This window comes from Hemicordylus capensis, chromosome 4, assembly GCF_027244095.1.
Source record: "Hemicordylus capensis ecotype Gifberg chromosome 4, rHemCap1.1.pri, whole genome shotgun sequence".
NCBI lineage: Eukaryota > Metazoa > Chordata > Lepidosauria > Squamata > Cordylidae > Hemicordylus > Hemicordylus capensis.
Window position 1 is genome coordinate 7,266,728 of NC_069660.1, and position 23,293 is coordinate 7,290,020.

Genomic DNA, 23,293 nt, shown 5'->3' on the forward strand with positions numbered 1-23,293 from the left:
TGGTGGTAGCAAGCATGACTTGTCCCCATTGCCAAGCAGGGCCTGCCCTGGTTTGCATTTGAATGGGAGACTACATGTGTGAGCACTGTAAGAGCATCTGCATGCAGAAGGTTCCCAGTTCCCTCCCTGGCAGCATCTCCAAGATAGGGCTGAGAGAGACTCCTCCCTGCAACCTTGGGGAAGTCACTGCCAGTCTGTGTAAACAATAATGAGCTAGAAAGACCAATGGTCTGACTCAGTATATGGCAGCTTCCTTGGTAAATGGGCAAGTGATGCAACATTGGGGTGCTTGGAGCCCTGGTCTAAAAAAAACATGGTTGCCGCTGGAGGTTCTGTGTACTTATTATGGGGTAGTCCCAAAGAAGGCAAGAGGCTGCATCCAAAACAGCAGCAAGAATGGCTCCCCCACAAAAAAAAGGTGAGGATGAGACCGGGAGAACTAGGGGTTCAGATGCTCTGCACCAGGTCAGCTAGTAATCACTAATGCTGCTTCCCTTTTCCAGTATTCTCCTGCCTCTGCCCTCCCAGCCCATATCCCTTTGGATCTCTTCTTCAGCTCCTCACCCCACACCGTTCTCCATAACAATGAATGGCAGCTATTTACCTATATCGGGGAAATGTGCTGGATATACCCTCAGTGGCATTGTTAGAGGAGGGGCCCCAACTGCCCCCTGCCCGGGAGCCCTCAGCCATTCAAATCGAGCAAGCGCCTATCTGCATAGCTCCACCTCTTCATCTGCATAGCCCCCATTCCAGACACTGTCTCTGGTCACTCTTCAGTGTGATGGAACTTTGGGAGATGGGGACAGCACATTCAGATTCTCATTAAGCACCTGGTGACCTGTGAAGAGCTCTGGATGAAACTCTTGAGCTTGGAGAACTAAAGTCCCAAACTCCCATGCAACACATCATAAATACAGAAGTCATAAAGAAAAGACAGCTCTGCTTACCGGCCGCACAGAATGAAGGATCTCAAGCCATACGGAGGGGCACGGTGAGCCCACTGGGTCATGGTGTCGGTGGCAATCATTTGAGTGTGTTCCACAGAAGAACAGTGGTTCTCGAAGTTCTCTTGGGAGTTGCAGGTCACCAGACACACTTTGCAGTAGAACTGGACCTCTGGCAGAGAGGGCTGGTCTCCTGGCTTGCAGGCGGCCAATGGGGACAGAAGGTCTGCACGTACTAAGTTGCAGTTCTGCTCCGCCTCCCAGACCGCCATTTCCACATCACTGTGAGCATACTGGCAGCGATATGCCCCGTGCCTGCACTGTGCGCCAGCAGAAACATACTTGCAGTAACTCAGTTTTGTTGTGCCCCCCGGGCAGGGCCGGATTTCTGTGTATTGCTCCTTCATCTTGCCACTGGTGACCACGTGCACCAAAAGTGGATTCCAGTGCCCTGCACAGGTCTGAGTGGCGTCCTTCAGGGAGATCCGTTGGGGGCTTTGATGAAAACAGAATGCGCAGATCTCCTGGAAATGGCCCCCAAACTCGCTGCGGATTTCCTCTGCGATGCTGGGCTTTGGAAGCTTGGAAAGGCCATTCACCTGACTGCCAGCCTGAGCCTGCTGCAGCAGCATCTTCAGGATGTGTCTTTCCATGCCGTGGTTCTTCTCAAAGGTCCACACAATCACCTCCTCCCGGCTCCAAGCAAAGGTGCAATGGTTCCTGTGCTTTTTGCACCCTGCGCCAGCAACGTAGAACCTGCAGATGTCATAAGAGGCTGGCTTCGGGAAGCCTGGCCTACGGCCAACCTTCCGCCACCGCTTCCCTTGCTTCCCCTTGCACCTGGCTAGCAGGATTTCCATCATGCAATGGTGCTCTACCTCCTTCAGCTGGTAGGTGCTCTCGTTTTCCTGCAGGCTGCATTTCGAGCAAACCAGACGCAGCTCCAGCTGCGCCCGGAGGCCATCCAGCGGCGTAGGGACCACCCCGTTCACCCGGCGCATCTTCCCCAAAGGTCCAAGCAACCCAGTCAATACAGAATGAAGAGTCCCTTGGAAGCAGAGCTGGTCAGCCAGTCACCCACTGACATCCAGCAAGAGGACTGGTGGCGGCTCGAGTGGAATAATCCTAGAGATCACAAACAAATGAGAAGTCAACAAGGAGTGGTGATGCAAATAAATACACGCCTAGTGCTCTTTCACGCAGTGCCAAGTATCCATTAAGGCAGGCACACCAGCCCCAGGGAGTCCCCGCTGTTTCTCAGACGACCCCACGGAAGGCAGGGGTTCTCCAAGCTGGGTCCCCAGATGTGGTTGGACTTCAACTCTTGTTTTGGGCCACTGTGGCTGGAGATTGTGGGAGTTGCTGTCCAACGAGACTGGAGAACCTCTGCACTAAAGCAAACAAAAAGATAGAACGCATGCAGCTACTGAGAGTGGTCAGAAGCCAACCACCTCTGGCTCTAACTTAGCAACACGGGGCTAGGTGCTGTCCTGGAAACCCCAGGCGGTAGAGTCAGGTTGTAGTTACCCAGGGCTCTGGTAAAGGGCCACAGCTGCCAGGCAGAGCGCCTGCTTTGCATGCAGGAACTCCCAGGCTCCGTTAAAACAGAGGTTCTAACCCTGGATCCCCAGATGTCGCTGGACTACAACTCCCATCATCCCTAGCCACAATGGGCTTTGAGGAGGATGGGTTTCCAAAGCCAGCTTTAGCACCCGCAGCCTGCTGTCTTTCCAGTGTGCAAACAGGTGGAGGACGCACTTTTTGATGACGCACAGGTTGGTGAATAAATGCCAGGGGCATGCACTTCTCTGCCACCAGCTCCTTTGCATCCATTCCCTGGCTTGCCTTCCCTCTCCAGGGTTCATCAGCTGCCTAAATGGGGCCCCCTACAGACCCAGCAACCAGATGTCTCATCAACTGCATCATGGATCAAGTCTCCGTTTACAGCAGCCCCACCAGTAGTTATGGGAAGCTAAGCCATGCTCTGCCTGCCCATCCCTCCCTTCTAGCTACAGTGCACTCCCTTCCTTTCCAGTTTGAAACTCAGCGATCACACCTTTTATGAGTCATGTTGCATAGGCAACAGGAGAGGCTGAAGTCACTGTCTCCCCCCACTCCCCCGCATCCCCACTCGGCCCATTCTTTCCTGGGTCCTGTTACTTGCCCTCTGCCTCCATCCCTGAAGGACACAACTGAGGTCTTGCTTGCTTCAAGAGAGGAAGGAGACAGGGACAAGAGTTCCTCAATTAAGTTTCTGCTTTGGCTGACCAGAGGGAAGCGGGGGGGCAGCTCAGCAGCACCATCCCATTCTGCAAGCTCTGCCAAGATCCCAGTGGCATTAAAGAGACAATAGCCTCTCTCAGCTTTTCAGAAAACCATTTGGCTTTTTGACCTTAAAAATACAAACAATTGCCCTCGTTGGAACCTATGTATTCCTGCCACAATCCCTTGCTCCGAGATTCAGACTCAGATGCTATGAAAGGTCTACTTGAGTGATGCATTACACACACACACACACACACACACACAGAACTGCTTATGTCTTTTCGTTCCAGCCATTTAAAACTCCACCCAGCTGCTTCCCAGCCCATGAGTGAGGGAGGGGTGTTGCCAAAACCTGCCATTTCTGACTCATTCTCATTCCAAATCCAAGGAAATATGCAGCCACTAGATGACAAAAGAATCTTCTATTTAACCAAGTGGCATCCCTTAACTCGAGGGTTCTCAACCTTGGGTCCCCAAATGTTGTTGAACTACAATTCTCATCATCCCCAGCCACAACGGCTTTTGGCCATTGTGCCTGAAGATGATGGGAGTTGTAGTCCAACAGCATAGGAGCATAGGAAGCTGCCTTAAGTATGTATACACGTATAGTCTCCCATTCAAATGCAACCAGACCAGACTCTGCTTAGCAAAGGGGACAACTCATGCTTGCTATCACAAGACCAGCTCTCCTCTGCAGGTCCAAGGTTGAGAACCCCAGCCTGATCTGTTTCCATTTTGCTGTCATCATCCCTCACCCAAACACCCAATGACCTCACTATAACTGATATGCTCACCCCTTTCAACCACCTTGGAAGGCAGATGGGGGCTTGTCTCAATCTCGGGTGTCCCATGCAAGGTGGGACACTGAGAAAGGAAGCATGGGTTGGAACAAAAGCAGGCCTTTTTACTGGGGGTATGAGCAGACCCCAGCACACAAGGCAGGACACTCCACACCCTGGGCAAACTCCCTCTCCTTTCAGTTACAGGCATTCTCCAATTTACAAACAACCCAGACTTATAAACAAACCTCCCCCCTCCCAACATATTAATTTAATGTGTCCCCAACTTACAAATGCCAGCCTACACCTACAAACAATTCACTCCTCATAGGAACCAGATGTCTTTCGAGTTATGCACATCCAACTTACAAATAAGCTTTTGGAACACAACCCATTTGTACGTTGGGGGTTATTGAAAAATATTTATCTCTGATGACATTCCCAGCTAGGGATTATGAACAAATCCAGAGACAGCACTGCCATACCTGGTCTGGGCAGGCCCTGAAGGTGTGGGGCAGAGGTACTACCTTAATCCTACACTATGCCCTCTCTTCAAAACAAGCCATGTTACCAAGTACAATAATCCATCACATGTTGGAGGCACTGCTGTGACTGGAAATCCTGTCCCAAAGCATCCTTATCTAAATGCCTGGCTGACTTCCCTGGATTTCTGAGAAGTGTTCCATCAGAGCCCAGTCTGATGGTAAATGCAACACACCAGCTGATCAAAACCATTTCCTCCCTGCAGCAAAACAGGAACTGGTGTTTCTCACCCTCTTCTTCACCTTCTTACAGAAGAATATAGGAACAGCCCTGCTGGATCAGGCCCAAGGCTCATCTAGTCCAGCATCTTGTTTCTCACAGTGGCCCACCAGATGCCTTTGAGAAGCCCACTTGCAAGAGGTGAGGGCAGGCCCTCTCTCCTGCTGCTGCTCCCCTGCAACTGATATTTAGAGGCATCTTGCCTCTTAAGCTGGAGGTGGCCTATAGCCCTCAGATTAGTATCCATTGATGGACCTGTCCTCAGCATCCAATGAGGTCACACAATCAAAAAGTGTGTTCTACCTGGGTTTGGGAGCTGTGTGTGTCCCAATTTTCGGTGATGTGGAAGTAAGGTAAGAGGAAAACCTGGGTAGAAGTGACTGGAAGCAAGGCAGGAGGAATAGCTATCCACGTTTTCCTCCTATCTTGCTTCCACATAACCGAAAACTGGAAGCACACACAGCTCCCAAACCCAGGTAGAACACACTTTTTGATTGTGTGAATAACCTCAATAAAAGCACATCAAATCACAACATACCAAAAAAAAACCCCAAACCCCAAACCCACCACCAATACAAAACAATTTTTTTAAAAAAAAATCAAATCAATTTTTTAAAGCCTGAGAGAACAGAAAGGTCTTCTCGTGGCATCGAAAAGATCAAAGTGACGGTGCCAGGCGAGCCTCACTGAGGGAAACTATTCCATAAACTGGGTGCGACCACTGAAAAGGCCCTCTCCCTAATAGCCATCCGCCTCATCTCATTTGGCAGAGACACTCTGAAGAAGATCTTAAGGTCTGAAGTTGGGACATATGGGGCAAGGCACTCTCACAGGTAACCCAGTCCCAAGCCATTTAGGGACTTAAAGGTTAACAAATGTGCTGTGCTCCCAAACCAGCAATGTCCCTCTGTCCCAGCATGCTCCCGATGCTGGATCAAACAGGCCCCCTGGGACTCTACTTCCATGTGAAGACAGCAAGAACTGTCAGATGTCCACAGCAGTTGCACCTGCAACTCAACATACGAGGCTGACTAAGACCACTGGACCAGCTGACCCAGGTTTCTGACTGGCAACAGTGGTTCCCAGCCAGTGTTCCCTCTAAGGCGTGTGCACATGTCGGCGCTTGCGGGTTTTTTGCTGTCTGCTCAGTTAATTTTAGATCCCACTCAGGTTGAATCAGGAAGGCCCCACTTTGAATGCAGGTGCACACACACTGCCTCGATAATCCCGCCCAGAACAAAACTCATTCCGCACACAGATGCAAATAATTAGAGAACGCACTGTTCCCAGCCCTGCCACCAGACCAGAGAGCCTTGCAACAGGAGATGCCAGGAACTGGACGACTTCCTTTATGCAAAGCGTGTGCTCTGCTACCACTCTGCTCCAGTCCCTCTCCCAACTGGATTCTCACAACTTACCTAAGTGGTTGCCTGGTCCCCCATTCACGATCTCTAACATATATGCGTGTACCATCTGCGTGTTGAGTTCAAACCACCACGGGGCCATGGGGAAGCTGTGCTCTCTGGGTCTCGCTTCCTCAGAGTTTTCCTAAGCCCAGGATCCCCCAGCTTGGCTCCCCAGATGTTGCTGGACACAACTGTCTCTGGGGAGGCTGGGAGTTGCAATCCAACAACAGCTGGCAACCCAAGGCTGGCAACCTCTGGCCGAAGGCTTCTAAGACAGGGGTGGGCAAGCATGGCCTTCCAACTGTTGAACCACAACTCCCATCATTCCCAGCCACAATTTATTGTGGTTGGGAATAGGAACATAGGAAGCTGCCATATACTGAGTCAGACCATTGGTCTATCTAGCTCAGTATTGTCTTCACAGACTGGCAGTGGCGTTTCCAAGGTTGCAGGCAGGAATCTCTCTCAGCCCTATCTTGGAGATGCTGCCAGGGAAGGAACTAGGAACCTTCTGCTCTTCCTAGAGTGGCTCCATCCCCTGAGGAGAATATCTTTTAGGGCTCACACATCAAGTCTCCCATTCATATGCAAACAGAGTGGACCCTGCTTAGCTAAGGGGACAAGTCATAGGAACATAGGAAGCTGCCATATACTGAATCAAACCATTGTTCTATCTAGCTCAGTATTGTCTTCACAGACTGGCAGCGGCTTCTCCAAGGTTGCAGGCAGGAGGAATCTCTCTCAGCCCTATCTTGGAGAAGCCAGAGAGGGAACTTGAAACCTTCTGCTCTTCCCAGAGTGGCTCCACCCCCCTGAGGGGAATATCTTGCAGTGCTCACACATCAAATCTCCCATTCATATGCAACCAGGGCAGACCCTGCTTAGCTATGGGGACAAGTCATGCTTGCGACCACAAGACCAGTTCTCCTCTACAAGGATGGGAGGAACTACAACTCTCCATGATGGGAGTTGTAGTTCAATAGCAGCTGGAGGGCCATGCTTGCCCACCCCCATCCTAGGAGATGTGACTGATGGATAATTAGGCCATAATCCACTGTGCAAGTCCAACTGAAAGGCACGGGAGACAGGCTGGAGAGCAGTGTCCCCTCTAACAGGGATTCCCAGCAGCTGTGGACTACAACTCCCATAATTCCCAAGCAAAAGCCATTGCAGCTGGGGATTCTGGGAGCTGTAAACAACCTCTGGGGATCCCTGTTAGAGGGGAGACTGGAGAGTTTCTCTGGTCCTGCACAGCTCCCATGATCCACTCCGATGGCATGTGCTCTAGAAAACCACCCACCAAGCACAGCCCTTAAGTGGCAGGAGTGTCTTTGCAGAGTGCAGCTACTGGGGCAGCAAAGCATCGTCTGTCCGTCTCAACGAGTCAAAGGTGAACCTCTGCAGTGGAAGTGGTCCATGCAGAACTAAGTCCATGTCCACAGGTTCCTCAGTAGCTCATGTGCACTGTCAAGACACTCCTTTCTCTAGAAAGTGCAATTGGTCAGCGAATCTAAACTACTTCCTGCTTTTGACAAAACAGCAACCAGCTCTCTAGAGGTGGAGAATGGAAGGATGCAGGAGTTAAACAAGTCTGACTGGAGCTGGGGCAACCTGGGTTCAAGTTCTGACTCAGCCATGAAGCTCGCTGGGTAACCTTGAGTCAACCACCATCCTGGCCTCGCAGGGTTGCTGTGAGGATAAGAGGGGAAAGAAAGAATAATATACCCTGCCCTGTGCTGCTTGGCAGAAGGATGGGGCATAATTGCAATACCTAAATAAACCATGAACAACAGAGATCTGTGGTTAGGAACATAGGAAGCTGCCATATACTGAGTCAGACCATTGGTCTATCTAGCTCAGTATTGTTTTCACAGACTGGCAGCAGCTTCTCCAAGGTTGCAGGCAGGAATCTCTCTCAGCCCTATCTTGGAGAAGCCAGGGAGGGAACTTAGAACTTTTTGCTCTTCCCAGAGTGGCGGCTCCATCCCCTGAGGGGAATCCCTTGCAGTGCTCACACATCAAGTCTCCCTTTCAGATGCAACCAGGGCAGACCCTGCTTATCTAAGGAGACCAGTCATGCTTGCGCCCACAAGACCAGCTCTCCCTCCCTCCCTGGTTAGGATGCTGAACCTGGGTGAGAGCAGAGGTGAGCAAACTTGGCCCTCCAGCTGTTGTTCAACTACAACTCCCATCATCCCCAGCCATATTGGGAGTTGTAGTTCAGCAATAGCTGAAGAGCCAAGTTTGCCCACCCCTGAGCTAGAGTGTCTGGGTTGAACACAGAGATGTGGGTTGCCCAGAAATATCTGAATTGGAAACATTCCTGGAAAAACTTACTCAAATATTTCTCTCATTTGCATGACATTTTTCTAAAGACAACAACAAAACCAATGCAAGTTTTCCCAATGCCCTAAACAGACTGTGATTCAATTTGAAATGTAATCCAATTCCAAGGGACAATCACTTGAAAAGTGTTCATTACCTCTTTGAAATCGCCAAGCTGGCCTAATGTTGCTTTGGCATCCCTTCATGGCCACCAATGTATTTTATGAAACGATTAAGTTTTTAAAATGCAACATTTTCCACAGGGGGGTGGGTGGAATAAGAGTATGGAAAAAATTTCTACAGAAGGTTTTCAACCCTACATCTCTAGCCACGATGGTCACTAAGTAGCTCTAGGCAGCTCACAATCTCTCAGCCTGGCTTACTGTGCAGGGCTGTTGCAAGAATAAAAGAGAAGAGGAGGAGAACCATGGTCCACTGCCCTTGAAGGAAAGGTGGGATAGAAATGAGGCAAACTAATGGTGTAGCTCATCAATTTGGCATTGCCTGTTTGGAGCATGGCCTCTCTTGAGCACACAGGACAGAATGACACCTGGTGCACAATGACTCCAAGCCTGTTTTCTTTATAAGAATGGCAGGAGATTCATTTGTGCATTAGAAATCTGAAAGGAAGATACAGCTGTTTATTCTAAAGTGGGGGAGGAAGACCACCCGCATTTTGCAGGTCTCTACCCAGATGAACTTTCAATCTAAAAACTTAAAGCGGAGAAGCAACAAGAGGAGCAGGCAAACGTCAACTAACAAGCAGGTGCCACTAACACAGCTTTATGCCCCACTGGGGATGGGGATGGAGCTCAGAGGTAGGGTCTCTGTTTTGCATGCAGAAGGTCCCAGGGACACTCCCCCGGCAGCATCTCCAAGTACAACTGGGAGAGACTCCTGCCTGAACTCTTGGGAGAGCCATTACCGATCAGAATAGACCAGTGTTTCTCAACCTTTTTGGAGTCAAGGACCACTAAATTCGTCATGCAGAGTTTCAAGGACCACTACATTTTTTGTGTGCAGTTTCTAGTCCCAGACCAGCAGTTAGCAAAGGGGTTTCAAGTTTACTTATTAGTACAGGCGTTCACAGGTGTTCACCACTCAAATGTCCTGATGGGCCAAAACTGACCGTGACTTGGCTCATGGGGGCCAAGGTCAATTTTTAGGGTGCTGATTATTAAAATAACACTTAATCAATCAATTAAATCAAAGTGAAATTAATGAAAATGAATTTAATCAATATTTAACTTTTGAAGTTCTGGCTCAAAAGGGGGAGGGAGGAAAGGATGAGACATCATGGCTCCCTGGCACCTGAGATTTGTCCAGTCCAGATTTACCATATTTTAAAAATAGGTTGCAACCTTACACTCCATTCTTCCAATTCTGTCTTTTCTTACTCCTCATCTATCTATTTTGCATATAAACATGCAGGCAGGAACTTGTGTCAAGTTCCTGTAGACATAATATCTTGCTTCTTAAAATGCATAAAAATAGTAATTTAATGTTGCTTTTAAAATAGTACTCTCTCATACACACACAGTACTCCCCCACCAGCTTTCCTCCTCTCTTCATTTGGTAATCACTGCCCTTGCTCTCCTTAGCAAATGGGACAATGCATGTTTGCTACCATAAAACCAGCTTATCAACTTAATTGATAGGAAGGTTAAAACATGACATCTCATATCATACTGGAAGTCTGTAACCAAACTTCATCCAAAAAAACTCCAAGCAATACACTCAGAACTAAAACACTCATTACCTTGAAAAGGTAATGTTATGGTAATAAACTTTACACATCAATATGGCATCCACATTAGGAAAGTAAACCACAGGGAATGGGGTGGGAGATTTAACCCTTCATACCACACATTCATATATATCCAGGTTTTTACAACTGTAATGATTTTTAGGCAGAGGTTTAAGGGGGGGGGAGTACTATGTACTCACACATGAGTGGGAAGACTTTTAGTGGGTCTCTTCTTCATCCTTCTTTCCCTCCTTCTCTCTCCTCTATTCACCATTTCATACCTTGCTACACCCAGCCCCCACTCCATCCCCTTTCTCGTGATCTCTTTTTTCCACTGGTTTTCTCAGTTCACACACATTGCACTAGTTCTCTCCTGTGTGCTTGCTTTTAAAAATCCCATTTTATTTGATCTTCATCCCCTTTTGTTGAGTCAGTACATGATCAGCCCACCCCTCACCCCCACCCCTTTCATTCTTCTTATCTTTCCCTTCTTTTTTCATTTGATCAGCACTGTTGCTTACTTTTGTTTGTTTTCTTATCTTTTGCCTGCCTGCCTTCCTCTGTTCCTCCTCTGTAGTAGTTCAGAACAGAGTTTATGCATGCAGAAGTTCAGAACAGAGTTTATGCATGCAGCACTCCAGCCAAGCCAAGCACTCCCTCTCACTCGCCCTGCTACCTGCCTCCTGTGTGTTTCACCAGCTGCATACCAGTGACGTTACTCGCTCTCGCTATCTCCTCTCATCAGAGACTGGAGAGATTAGCTGGGAGTGAGAAAAGGCTGTCTGGGACTCCAGAGGAAGACAGAGCCCTGCAGCGAAGGCTGCCTGGTTAAAGATTAGCTCCAGGGAGTTAATCTCCAGGGTGTTAAAGGACTGGCATGCTTGAAAAGGAGGGGGTGTTAAAGGACCGGCGGTTGAGAAACTGTGGAATAGACTACTGAGCTAGATGGACCCAGGGTCTGACTCAGTACAATGCAGCTTCCTTGTGTTGTAAGGGGCATGTTTCCAATTGCTGGAGAAATTAAGAAAGGCTGCAGGAACGGAGGAATCCTTGCAAGAGATTGCAAGAGATGATGTCTTTGAGACTAATGTTGGGATTCTCAAGCTTGGTTCCCAAGGTACTGTTGGACTACAACTCCTAATCCTATCATATTCAGCCATTGTGGCTGGGGATGGTGGGAGTTGTAGCCCAACAACATCTGGGGACCTAAGATGGGGAACCCCTGGACTAATTAATTTATTTTGCCACGTGGTTATTTTAGATAGGATTCCACTTCATCACTTGGTATCACTGCAGTTGTGAATGTTTTGCCATTTTGCCCAGGGGCGTAGCTAGGGAAGAAGGGGCCCGTGTTCATCCCTCTCTCTGGCGGCCTCTCAGATTGAGGGAGAAAATAGGAAAGGATGGGGCTGGAGGGCCCTCAGGAGCTGGCGGCCCGTGTTCTTTGAACCCTTTCATTCAATTATAGCTACGCCCCTGGTTTTGCCTCACACCCAATCTACTGCTTTGGGAGGAAAATCTACTTAAAATGTAACACAGAGATTCTCAACCTTGGGTCTCCAGATGTTATTTTGGACTTAATCTCCCATAACCCTCAACCCAAGGCCATTGGGCCTGGGCTGGGCTGGGGATTATGGGAGTTGAATCCAACAACATCTGGGGACCCAACATTGAGAATCCCTGAGCCACAGCAGTGTTTCCCAGCTGGAGTGCCATGCTGAGTCATTAAGTCAGCTGCAAAGTGGGGATTCCCCTTCTTTTGAAACTGACTCATCCCATAATGCACTGGGAACCTAGGGAGTTTAATCGCAAACCTTTTTATGGCTGACTTGCCCTACAATGCACCAGGAGGGTAAATAAACTGGGTGATGGCAAAGCCCTTGCCAAAGAAGAACCTCCAGCATCAGAGGCAGGATGCTTCTAATACCAGTTGCAGGCAAGTAGCAGTAGGAGAGAGGGCATGCCCTGAGCTCTTGCCTGTGGGTTTCCCAGAGGCATCTGGTGGGCCACTGTGTGAAACAGGATGCGGGTCTAGATGGGCCTTCTTGGGCCTGATCTTATGTTCTTAAATGGCTGCGGTGGGGGGTAGTTGGCAGTAATATTTTTTTAAGTGCAGCTGGGGCTGAGGAGATGGTTTGGAAATACTGAGTTACAGCATCCATCAGAGCCCAGGGTCTCCTTTGCTGCTGCACACAAGAGCTCAGCATTCTGTACTTTCATGTGTGTGGTTTTGATCTACTTCACTTTCAGCTGTTAAAGCCCTTCACATCCCATTACACATGTTGTAATTCTTACAACAACTTGTAAGATAGGAAAGTATTATTCTCCCATATTGCACAGAACTATTGTGCCTGGGGCCGCCTAGAGAGCTTAAAGCAAACATGAAATTCACACCAGGAAGCTCCTGATTGGTCGCTGTGCTAAATCAGCATTAGAATTCTGCTTCCAATTGGTTGGAGGGGAACAACTGCCAACCAGGCATGGCCACCATACTTGATCCACCCCATCATGGGGGTCGCCACCATTTTTAACTGGGCCTGCTCCTGTATCATTAACAGCTTCCAAGCAGGCAGAAATTCAATAGGCTGTGGCATGCCAATATGGTAAAGGCAAAAAGTATATATTTATACTTTGCTTTTAATTTGACAATAAGCAGCTTACAAGTCAAAATAAACAGTAGGAAAATCAGTGAAAATGCCAGCAATGAAAAAAGATCAGCAGCAGCAAGAAAATAAAAATAGCCAGAGCATAAATTCAGTGTCCAGAGGAGTTAACTCTCCCAAACATGTTAAGTCTTAACCATCTGTCTAAAAACAGAAAAAGAGAAAGCCAATCTGGTCTTCCTTGGGAGAGCATTTTATGATGATAAAAAGGGTGTGCAGCCACCTAAGGGCACAACAGGGGAGTAATTTGCCTAGGGAGCAAGAGATTGCCAGTTCGAATCCCCTCTGGTATGTTTCCCAGACTATGGGAACACCAATATTGGGCAGCAGCAATATAGGAAGATGCTGAAAGGCATCATCTCCTACTACGCGGGAGATGGCAATGGGAAACCCCTCCTGTATTCTACCAAAGACAATCACAGGGCTCTGTGGGCACCAGGAGTTGACACTGACTAGACGGCACAACATTTCTATACTCTTGTACCACAACCCCAAATTTCTGCTAATGGCAGCCTAGAAAACAGACTCTCTGCATCCTACATAACACTGATCGTGTCTCTCTCACACACACGATGGTTATTTTATTTATTTCAGTAGACCAGACAGGTTAGTAATATGACTCAGAACCAGACTTGCTATTTCAGAAATGAGTCAAAGGCAACCATCTTTCCAAATAAACACATGCTTTATTTAGGGATGGGTACGTGGTAGTTTAACTTTCCTCACCCGTAAATAATAGAAAGCAGTTCTGACATTAGTTCTGTTTTGAATGAGGACAGCCTCGACTCCTTAAGGTCTCTGAGCTCAGGAAGCTCAGCAAATGGGGGTCTGAAAGGCGGCCCAGGAACTCCTACTCCGGCCACTTCTGTCCCTTCCCGTCAAGCAGCTTTCTGTACGGCTGGGTTCCCACAGCACTCATTGTTCCTGTCCAGGGTGCCAGCCAGCCAGGCATGCAGCACCTCCTTCCACAGGCCCCTGTCACTATTGTGCCTGCAACTATTAGGACATTTCCCACTACTCACTAACTTTAACGTCCAAAATGGAGATGACTTCCAAGAATTGAAGAGACAGAAACTGCTGGCGATAGATTTCCATGCATGGTGCTGAGGCCCACAGAAGATCCTGGGTCCCAGACTGGAGAAGATGGTGGCCAAGCAGGAGGAGAAGGTGCTGGTGGCCAGAGTGGCCACTGATGATCACACAGATCTAGCCCTTGCATACAAGGTTCCAGCCGTGCCCACAGTCCTGGCTATGAAGGACGGCGATGTGGTGGATGCGTTTGTGGGGGGAAAAGAGGTGGATCAGCTGGAAGACTTCCTGATGAAACTGGTTGGCCCTGACAACTCTCTCATATGCACCAAGCAGTGCTCCCTCTAACAGGGATTCCCAGATGTGGTTGACTACAGCTCCCAGAATCCCTAGTTGCAGTGGGCTTTGGCTGAGGATGCTGGGAGTTGTAGACAACCACATCTGGGATTTTCTGTTAAGAGGGAACACTGTCCCTCATCCACCTGGTCCACTGTAGACCCAGTGCAGTAAGAATTACTGCCTGCAAGATCATGAAGGATCTTGTTGAGAATCAGTCTCTCTGCCTGTCTGTCTTCTTCCCTTCTGCCTGGAGATAGTTTGGAGTCTCCTGCAGGTCTTTAGCCACTGCCACCACAACACCTGCCCCCTGCTGCTGTTTATAAACTGAATGCAGAGAAGCCATTGCTTTTATTTGGGGGGGGGGAGAGATAGAACTGTAACAAAGACAGCCTAAGTAAGTAAGTAATTAAAAAGAAGCTATGGAACTAGAGATTCCCATTCTGCACATCACAAGAAAGACATTCATTAAATTGTGAACAGTCTCCTAGGAACCTGAAGTACCCCCCAAAAGAGACCGTCTGGCTGCCGACTGAATCTCTACATGAACTGGTGCCACACAACCGCTGCATGGCCTCGTCCCGTCTTCCAATCAGCCTCCCTCTGTGGGTAAGCAGTTCTGTCCAGTTTCTTTAGATGGTTCAATCAGTCTCAATGCAGGAAAGCAGTAGGATTCCCTGCTATCAGAGGAGGTTGCCCGTTGCTGTTCTGCAAGGGTCCCTGCTCCATCCTCATCTCTGTCCAATCAACGTCTAACAGCTGAGTAGGAGTTTTGTTAATTTTTACTAATTTTTAATACAGTTTTATTGATTTTGTAAGCTGTCCTGAGCAGTATTGCACTGGAAGGGTGGGATACAAATATTTTAAACTAGTAGGTGAGGTTTGCACTGAACAGGCAAAGTCATTTTGCATAGATTACACTTGTAGGGAAGTTCAAGCAATTACATATATGTAACAGAATTTTTTATTAATGTGCTTGCAAGAAGGAATTAAAATAAAAGTTTGAAATTTGTAGGCTTTCCACTTCAAACATTATTCATTATTGTATAGTACCCCTATGTGGTAAATTTTAAAACCTAGTAAATTTGAATCTGATAAAGATCTTACATAAGAACAGCTCTGCTGGATCAGACCCAAGACCTATCTAGTTGAGCATCCTGTTTCACACAGAGACCCACCAGATGCCTCTGAGAAGCCAACAGGCAAAAGATGAGGACTCGCCCTCTCTCTCTCTCTCGCTATTGCTCCCTGGCAGGTGGTATTTACAGGGATCTTGACTCTGAGGCTGGAGGTGGCCTATAGCCAGACTTGATAGAGCTGATATCCATGAGTTTGTCCAAGCCCCTATTAAAGCCATCCAAGCTCGTGGCCATCACCACATCCCATGGCAGAGAATCCCATAGATAAATTATGCGCTGTGGCCTGTGTGGAAAAAGTACTTCTTTTTTGCCAGTCCTAAATTTCCCAGCCTTGAGATGATCACTGGTTCCAGTACTGTGAGAAAGGGAGCAAAATTTATCTCCATCCACTCTCTCTAAAGGTAAAGTGTGCCAGCAAGTTGGTGTCGACTCCTGGCACCCACAGAGCCCTGTGGTTGTCTTTGGTAGAATACTGGAGGGCTTTCCCATTGCCTCCTTCCGCGCAGTATGAGATGATGCCTGCACCTTTTTAATGTGGTGATTCTCTTTATTTAGCAGGGGGAGAGCAACTGACCCTATGCACCCACATCACAGTACCTCAAGTAACTGTTGCTGTTGTCTATCTTATGTTTCTTTTAGATTGTGAGCCCTTTGGGGACAGGGATCCATTTTATTTATTATTTCTCTATGTAAACTGACTTGCAACTTTTGTTGAAAAGCGGTATATAAATATTTGTTGTTGTTTCAGCATCTTCCTATATCACTGCTGCCCAATATAGGTGTTTCCTGTAGTCTGGGAAACATATCAGCAGGGATTCGAACTGGCAACTTCTGGTTTGCTAGTCAAGTCATTTCCCGCTGCGCCATAAATTTTTACATCTCTCATGTCCACTGTTCCCTCTAAGGCGTGCGCATGTTCACAAGTTTCCGGATGTCTGCTCAGTTCATTTTAGAGCCTGCTCAGGCTGAATCAGGAAGGCCCCATTCTGAATGCAAATGCGCACACACTGCCTTGATACTGCCACCCAGAACAAAACTCATTCCACACAGAGATGAAAAAAATTAGAGGGACCACTGCTCATACATTCCCATAGTTGCCTCTTTTCCAGACTAAAAGCTTCCAAACGTCTGCTTTTCTTGGGCATTATGTCATTTTTGAATTATTGTTCAGATTATTAAGTGTTAAAAATCTCTTGAGAACAATTACTGTTAAAATATAATTCAGTAATTCTTCCAAAAAAACTACCAAAAAAAAATTTTCCCACCAAGCTTATTCCAGTGTAAAACTAGTACATTCAGTAGTACTAATTTCAGTGGCATACAAAATTTGGTATCATACAAAAATTTGTTCATACAAAATTTGGTATCTGTAGGTCGTTGGGAAGTATGACTTAATTTCCCCTTTTTTTAAAACCTTTTTTTTCCTTTTTCTTTTCATTTTCCATGAACATCATAAGAACTTAAGAACAGCCTTGCTGGATCAGGCCCAAGGATACCCATCTAGTCCAGCATCCTGTTTCGCACAGTGGCCCACCAGATGCCGCTGGAAGCCTACAGGCAGGAGTTGAGGGCATGCCCTCTCTCCTGCTGTTACTCCCCTGCAACTGGGACTCAGAGGCATCCTGCCTTGGAGGCTGGAGGTAGCCTATAGCCCTCCGACTAGTAGCCGTTGATAGACTTCTCCTCCATGAAGTTATCCAAATCCCTCTTCAAGCCATCCAGGTTGTTGGCTGTCACCACATCTTGTGGCAGAGAATTCCACAAATTGATTATGCATTCTGTGAAAATGTACCTCCGTTTTCTGGTCCTAAACTTCCTGGCAATCAATATCATGGGATGACCCCTGGTTCTAGTGTTATGTGAGAGGGAGAAGAATTTATCTCTATCCACACTGTGCATGATTTTATAAACCTCTATGATGTCTCCCCACAGTCGTCTTTTTTCAAATTCTTTAGAAACATACAAATTCTTCAAAATATATAATATAAACAAATAAAAAGAATCTCTGTGCCCTCTTTTCTAGTCTGACACTCTAATCCACACATCATACTGCTTTTCCTGCTACCCTAGTCCAGGAGTTCTTAAACTTAGCCACCCACCCACCCAAGATGTTGTTGGACTACAACTCCCATCATACCCAGCCTTCTGACATAGTAGGTGGGGATGATGGGAGTTGTAGTCAAACAACATCTGGGGACCCAGGTTTGAGAAGCCCTGAGAAACCCTGCCATAGACAGTGCAGCAATAGTGCAGTGGATGCATCCCAAATAGAACAGCCCCACGGCAGCAGCAAGGGAAAGCAGAGATAGCTGCACCCATAAATGGGAAGGAGGATGAGCAGCTCAAGGGAAGAGAGAGGTGCAGGGCGGAGGGATAATAATTCCAAGTTGTCTGTTTGCAAGCCAGAAGGAAAGTTTGCCCATTTGAAAAACCAAGAGGTATTTACCCAACAAAAATGATGTATCAAAATCCCTGGAAGTCTCAAGCCTGGAACCATGACTCACTGATGGCTCAGTCCAGAAACTGGGTGGAAGACCACAAAAATATTATTTTTAAAGATACAAAGTCTGTGTGGGAAAGGATTTGCTTTGTGTTCAGGCAGACAGTCAACCTTGGGGAATCAGCCTGGGCAAACTCAGACACATCTGGGGCCCTCCAGAGCTAAACAGTAACTTTGTGTTGACTTATTCATAATCAAGTGGAATCCTAACTTGTGTCTGCTTGCCTCTCAGCTTCCTGAATGCAAAGGGAAGAACCTTTACTCCAGGGGCTCTCAAACTTGGGTCCCCAGATGTTGTTGGACTACAAATCCCATCATCCCCAGCCAAGCTGGGGATGATGGGAGTTGTAGTCCAACATCTGGGGACCCAATTTTGAGACCCCCCTGCTTTATTCCACGAATGATTAAATATGGACGTAAAGCCATCTCTAGCATAGTTTTCTGAATGAGCGATTGGATTCCATCTGCCTTCTCCCAGCCAAGGTACCACCATATTTTGGTGTCTAAGTGCTTGGAGAGCTTTGGGATACAATCCTGTTTGCACCTGAGGACTGGGGTAGGGTTGGGTGTATGTGGAGTCTGCACCAGTTAAAGAAATCCCCATTCAGGACTTGCCAACCTGATACTCGCCCGCTGTTGCTGGACTGCTGCTCCCATAATGCCCACCCACCCACAATGTCAGTAGCCAGGGATTATGGGAACTGTAGTCCAAGAGTAACTAGTGAACACTCGCTATCCCTGCTCCAGTTCCTGAATTGTGGATGAAATTGACTACAGAATGTGAAACAGACAAGAGCCCTGTCCAGTTTTTTTGTTTTTTTAAGAGCACTGCAGTAACAGAAGTCCACCTCCGGCCTCTCGGTCATGGTCATTCCCCACTGCACGCTTAGAGCAACGCTGATCGTACAGGGAAGTGCCATATCCATGATGGTGGGTGCCTCCGTGATTGTGAGGCTGTGGTGGTCCAGTCTCCCCTGCTAACTGAGCAAAGAGGCACCTTTTAAATATGGTGATTCTCTTTATTTACCAGGGGGAGAGCAACAGGCCCTCTCCATCCCCAGCACAGCATCCCTCCAGTGGCTGTTGCCAGTGTCTATCTTATGTTTCATTTTCAGATTGTGAGCCCTTTTATTTGTTTATTTTTATCTATGTAAACTGCATTGCGAACTTTTGTTGAGAAGCGGTATGTGAATATCCGTCGTAAATATTTGCAATCACGGAAGCATGCCCCCCACCACCATCATGGATATGGCGCTTCCCTGTTCAGAACAATGCCACGCTAAACATGAAGTGTGTGGTATGGCAGTGACTGAAGAATCGGGGTGGACTGCACTGCTGTTCATGGTTGTACTGCAATTTTCAAAAAGTCTGAATGGGCTCTAGTCCTTGCCCAAAGTAGTTTCCACTTACATGCAACTCCACCCTATCAATGCAGTTTACAGCCTCTATGGTCGGGTGGTCTGCATAATACTTCAGTTGGTGCACAATGCAGCAGCAGCTAAGGTTCTGTCTGGAACTCCCCATTCAGAACATATTACACCTTTTTTTTTAAAGAGCTGCCAATTTCTTTCCGGATCCAATTCAAGGTGCTGGTTAAAGGCCTTAATGGTTTGGGCCCTGGATATCTCAATGACAACCTCCTCCCAAGGGTTTCTGCCCACCCAATAAGTTCATTGGAGTGAGCTCTTCTCCATGTGCAAACATTGGGAGGGGCTCGACTGTTTTACACGTGGAACAGGGCCTTCTCTGTTGTTGCCCCCAGGCTCTGGGATGCTCTCCCAATGGGTGTCCGTTCTCTGGCATCTGCAGCTGCTTTTAAAAACAACTGAAAACACTTTTATTTGCTCAAGTTTTTACCGCTTAGGGGTTGCCAGTCTCTCCTTTCCAGCTGCTGCTTTGTTTTTAGGGCTGTTGCTTTTGGTGGTGTTTTTATAGTTGACTGTGACTACATTTTAATGTGACTTTATGGAATGTTATCATATTAACTTTTGTAAACCACCCTGGGGTAGGTTTATGAAAGGCAGTATATAAATAAAGATAAAATATTGTGCACAATGCAAAAAGACATTGTGTTGGCAATCCTGAACACTCACAGGTTACTTAAATCCCAGAGATCTGAACAGGACTGAAACAGGTTCCCTGTGTGCTCAGGGCTGCAGCCAACGCAAACTGAATCTTGGCTGATAAGCACCAAACAAGTGACATTTCAGCCCAACCATCCCAGTTCACTGATCAGGTTGGCCTTTGATAACATACTTCCATCAGACTGACACTGCAGACTCAAACCAGTTTAACTTGTGCCTCTTCTTCCCAGTCTCTGGGGCTTGCAGTTTGGCAAGGAAGGTTGCCACCTTTTCTACTTTCCCTGCATTTAGGCCTTCTTGCCTCTGCAGACCGGTTGAACATGATGGTGCCTGGAGGCATAGCTAGGGAATGCAGTAGTCCAGGGGTGGGTGGGCAGCCAGAGCATGTATGCAGAACAGCCCCCATTTTGGACAAGTGAGGCCACCATGCAGGACAGAAGTTTGTGTCTTGGAGTTTTCAGCCTGGGGAAGGCAGAACCCACACCCAGAGCTCATGCAATTTAGATGAGGAAAGTTGCCGGCAAGGCATTCAAAGGTCCAAAGATAAAGGGGAGTCCAAACAGCCCAGCCCAGCCTAATGCAATCAGAATAGTCTCTGTCGCTGATGGAAACGGCTCACCCAGAACCTCATCTGCTCTGTGGCTATCAGGTAGTCCCACCTCACCTGTTCACTCAATCCCCAGGATCCTTATCAAGAACAAGGCTGCAGAAATCCAGTGTCCTCGTGGGCCAAAATTAACCTTGGGATTAAGTGAGCCACCAAAAAAACACATACACAAAAACCAATTTAACAGACACATGGATAAGCACAGTATAACACATGCACCTCTGAAATATGCAACACACTGCACTGAATGAAAGTGATTTTAAGCATGATTGTAAAAGCCCTGCTTCAGTTAACTTCAAGAGAAGAGGCAATGTTAGGTAAAATGTGCTGTCGAGTCAGTTTTTACTTCTGGTGACCACAGAGCCCTGTAATTGTCTTTGGTAGAACACAGGAGGGGTTTCCCATTGCCTCCTCTCACACAGTATGAGATTATGCCTTTCAGCACCTTCCTATATCACTGCCGCCCAATATAGGTGTTTCTCATAGTCTGGGAAGCATAGTCTGGGAAACATACCAGCGGGGATTTGAACCAGCAACCTCTGGCTTGATTATCAAGTCATTTCTGCACATTATTGTGGCTAGGATGATGGGAGATGTAGTTTGACAACAACTGGACTGCCATGGTGGTCTACCCCTGCTGAGGGGCTCCTGAAAGTTACACACACTTCTTGATTTGGCGTTAGTTCATCTGGGTCCACTGTACCGAATGCATAGCTGCCTACTTCCCAACTGGTCCGAGCTGGCTCCAGAAGGGAAGGATTTCCTTAATATCCGAGTAATTCCACCAGCTTCAAAGAGAAATTCTCCCAGGACTGATTTGGGGTCCATCCTGCAGACACACAAACTACGGGTGTGTGTGTGTGTGTGTGTGTGTGTAAAAGAAACATTAGGCTTACCATGAAGGGTTCTTTTTCACAGCCGAGGAGGTCATCCTCAAGAAGTATGGGTTGTGGACTGAGCATGCTTCAAGACAGGACCAATAAGAGAACTGAAGGCGTGGCTAGCCCCTGAGCATGGGAGGCTACTCAGCCCCAGTTCCAGGACTGACAAGCTCTCACAAAACAGAAGGGTTAGTTAAACATAGAGCAGATGTAAGAACAGAAAAGTAAAACAAAGCCTGCTAAGTTAAATAACCCTAAGAGTCGCCTCCACCCAGAAAGAACACACCACACCACCCTGGACTAACGATCCAACAGTATAGAAAGGAAGAATGAGCATCCGAGGGCAGGCCAGATGGCCTCCTCAGCTGTGAAAAAGAACCCTTCAATGCTCTTGAAGGGTTTCTTTTCCCACAGCCCGAGGAGGTCATCCTCAAGAAGTATGAGACATACCCAAGCTAAAAATGGACTCAGGTGAGATCAGACCACCTGTTGGAGGATGGTGCGGCCCATGGCTGCCTGAGAATCATGAAATAAGGAGACCTTATAGTGCTTGATAAAGGGAATGATTGACGACCAAGTGGCCACCTTACATATCTCAAGCAATGGTGCATTCGCCGCAAAGGCTGCAGAAGTGGCCACACTCTGAGTCAAATGTGCAGTAACACCCAAAGGTGGTCGAAGATGGAGGGACTCATAAGCCACAATGATACAGGCTTTAATCCACGAGGCAATCGTGGCCTTGGAGACCTTAGTGCCTACACGCCCATCTGGAAAAAGCCGCCCATGAGGTCTGGTAGATGTGGTTTGTGGAAGGTGTCCTGGATGCCAGAATGGCCAGAAAAGTTGTCGAATAGCCCTTCTGGGCTAATAATGCGTGTTCAATTTCCAAGCAGCTAGTTGGAGCCACTGTGGCTCTGAGTGCAGGAGGGGGCCTTGAGACAGAAGGTCCTGATGAGCAGGCAGATGCCATGGCCGGGCAACTGAGAGTTGGAGGAGATCGGAGAACCACAGTCTCAGAGGCCAGAAGAGAGCTATCAGGATGAGCTCTGCTCTTTCCGTGCGAAGCTTTTGAATGAGATCTCCAATCACTGCTGTGGGAAGAAAGGTGTATAGGAGGCCCGGTGGCTATGGTGAGGTCAGGGCATCTGTTGCTTCTGCATGAGGTGACAGGAAGCACAAGAAAAACCTTGGAAGGAGATGGCAGAGTGGTGAAGTGAACAGGTCCATGACTGTTTGACCGAAGCGATGCACCACTTGGAGGAACACATCCCGGTGAACAGACCGTTCCACCCGGTCTATCGTGCGGCGGCTGAGCCAGTCAGCCTGGGCATTCACCGTGCCCTGCAGATGTTCTGCCACTAAGGAAGTGAGGTTCTGTTCTGCCCAAAGGAAGATCTTGTCAGTCTCCACCATGAGGGCTCGAGATAGTGTGCCCCCCTAGTGGTTGATATGTGACTTGGAGGTCACATTGTTCGTACGGACTAGGGACGATGGCCTGGTGGATCACTGGGAGGAAATGGAGGAGAGCCAAGCGAATGGCCCAGAGCTCCAGCCAGTTGATATTGTGTTCAGCTTCCTGAGGCGTCCAGACACCCTGAGCATATTGAGCCAGAGAGCCTGGCATCCGTGGTTATCATTACCCGCCCTGGAGTCATGAGGAGAAGACCTTTCAGCATGGCGGGCAACAATCACCACTGGAGGGACAGGCAGACCTTCGATAGCAAGCAGATCTCCTTGTGGACACAGGCCATAATGTCTTCTTGGAAGGGCAGGAGCAGACACTGGAGAAGACAGGAGTGCCAGCGCATCCGTGGAGTGCACTC

At 47.8% G+C, this 23,293-nt stretch overlaps 1 protein-coding gene across 1 annotated transcript in view; it reads right to left on the reverse strand.

The window, feature by feature from the left end:
• HELZ2 (helicase with zinc finger 2) overlaps positions 1-23,293 on the reverse strand; it is an 81,536-nt gene that overhangs the window by 46,053 nt on the left and 12,190 nt on the right. The window contains exon 2 of the mRNA XM_053250270.1: positions 951-2,072. Coding sequence (XP_053106245.1) covers positions 951-1,948 — 998 coding nt within the window. The 5' untranslated portion in view covers positions 1,949-2,072. The remainder of the gene's footprint in view (positions 1-950; positions 2,073-23,293) is intronic.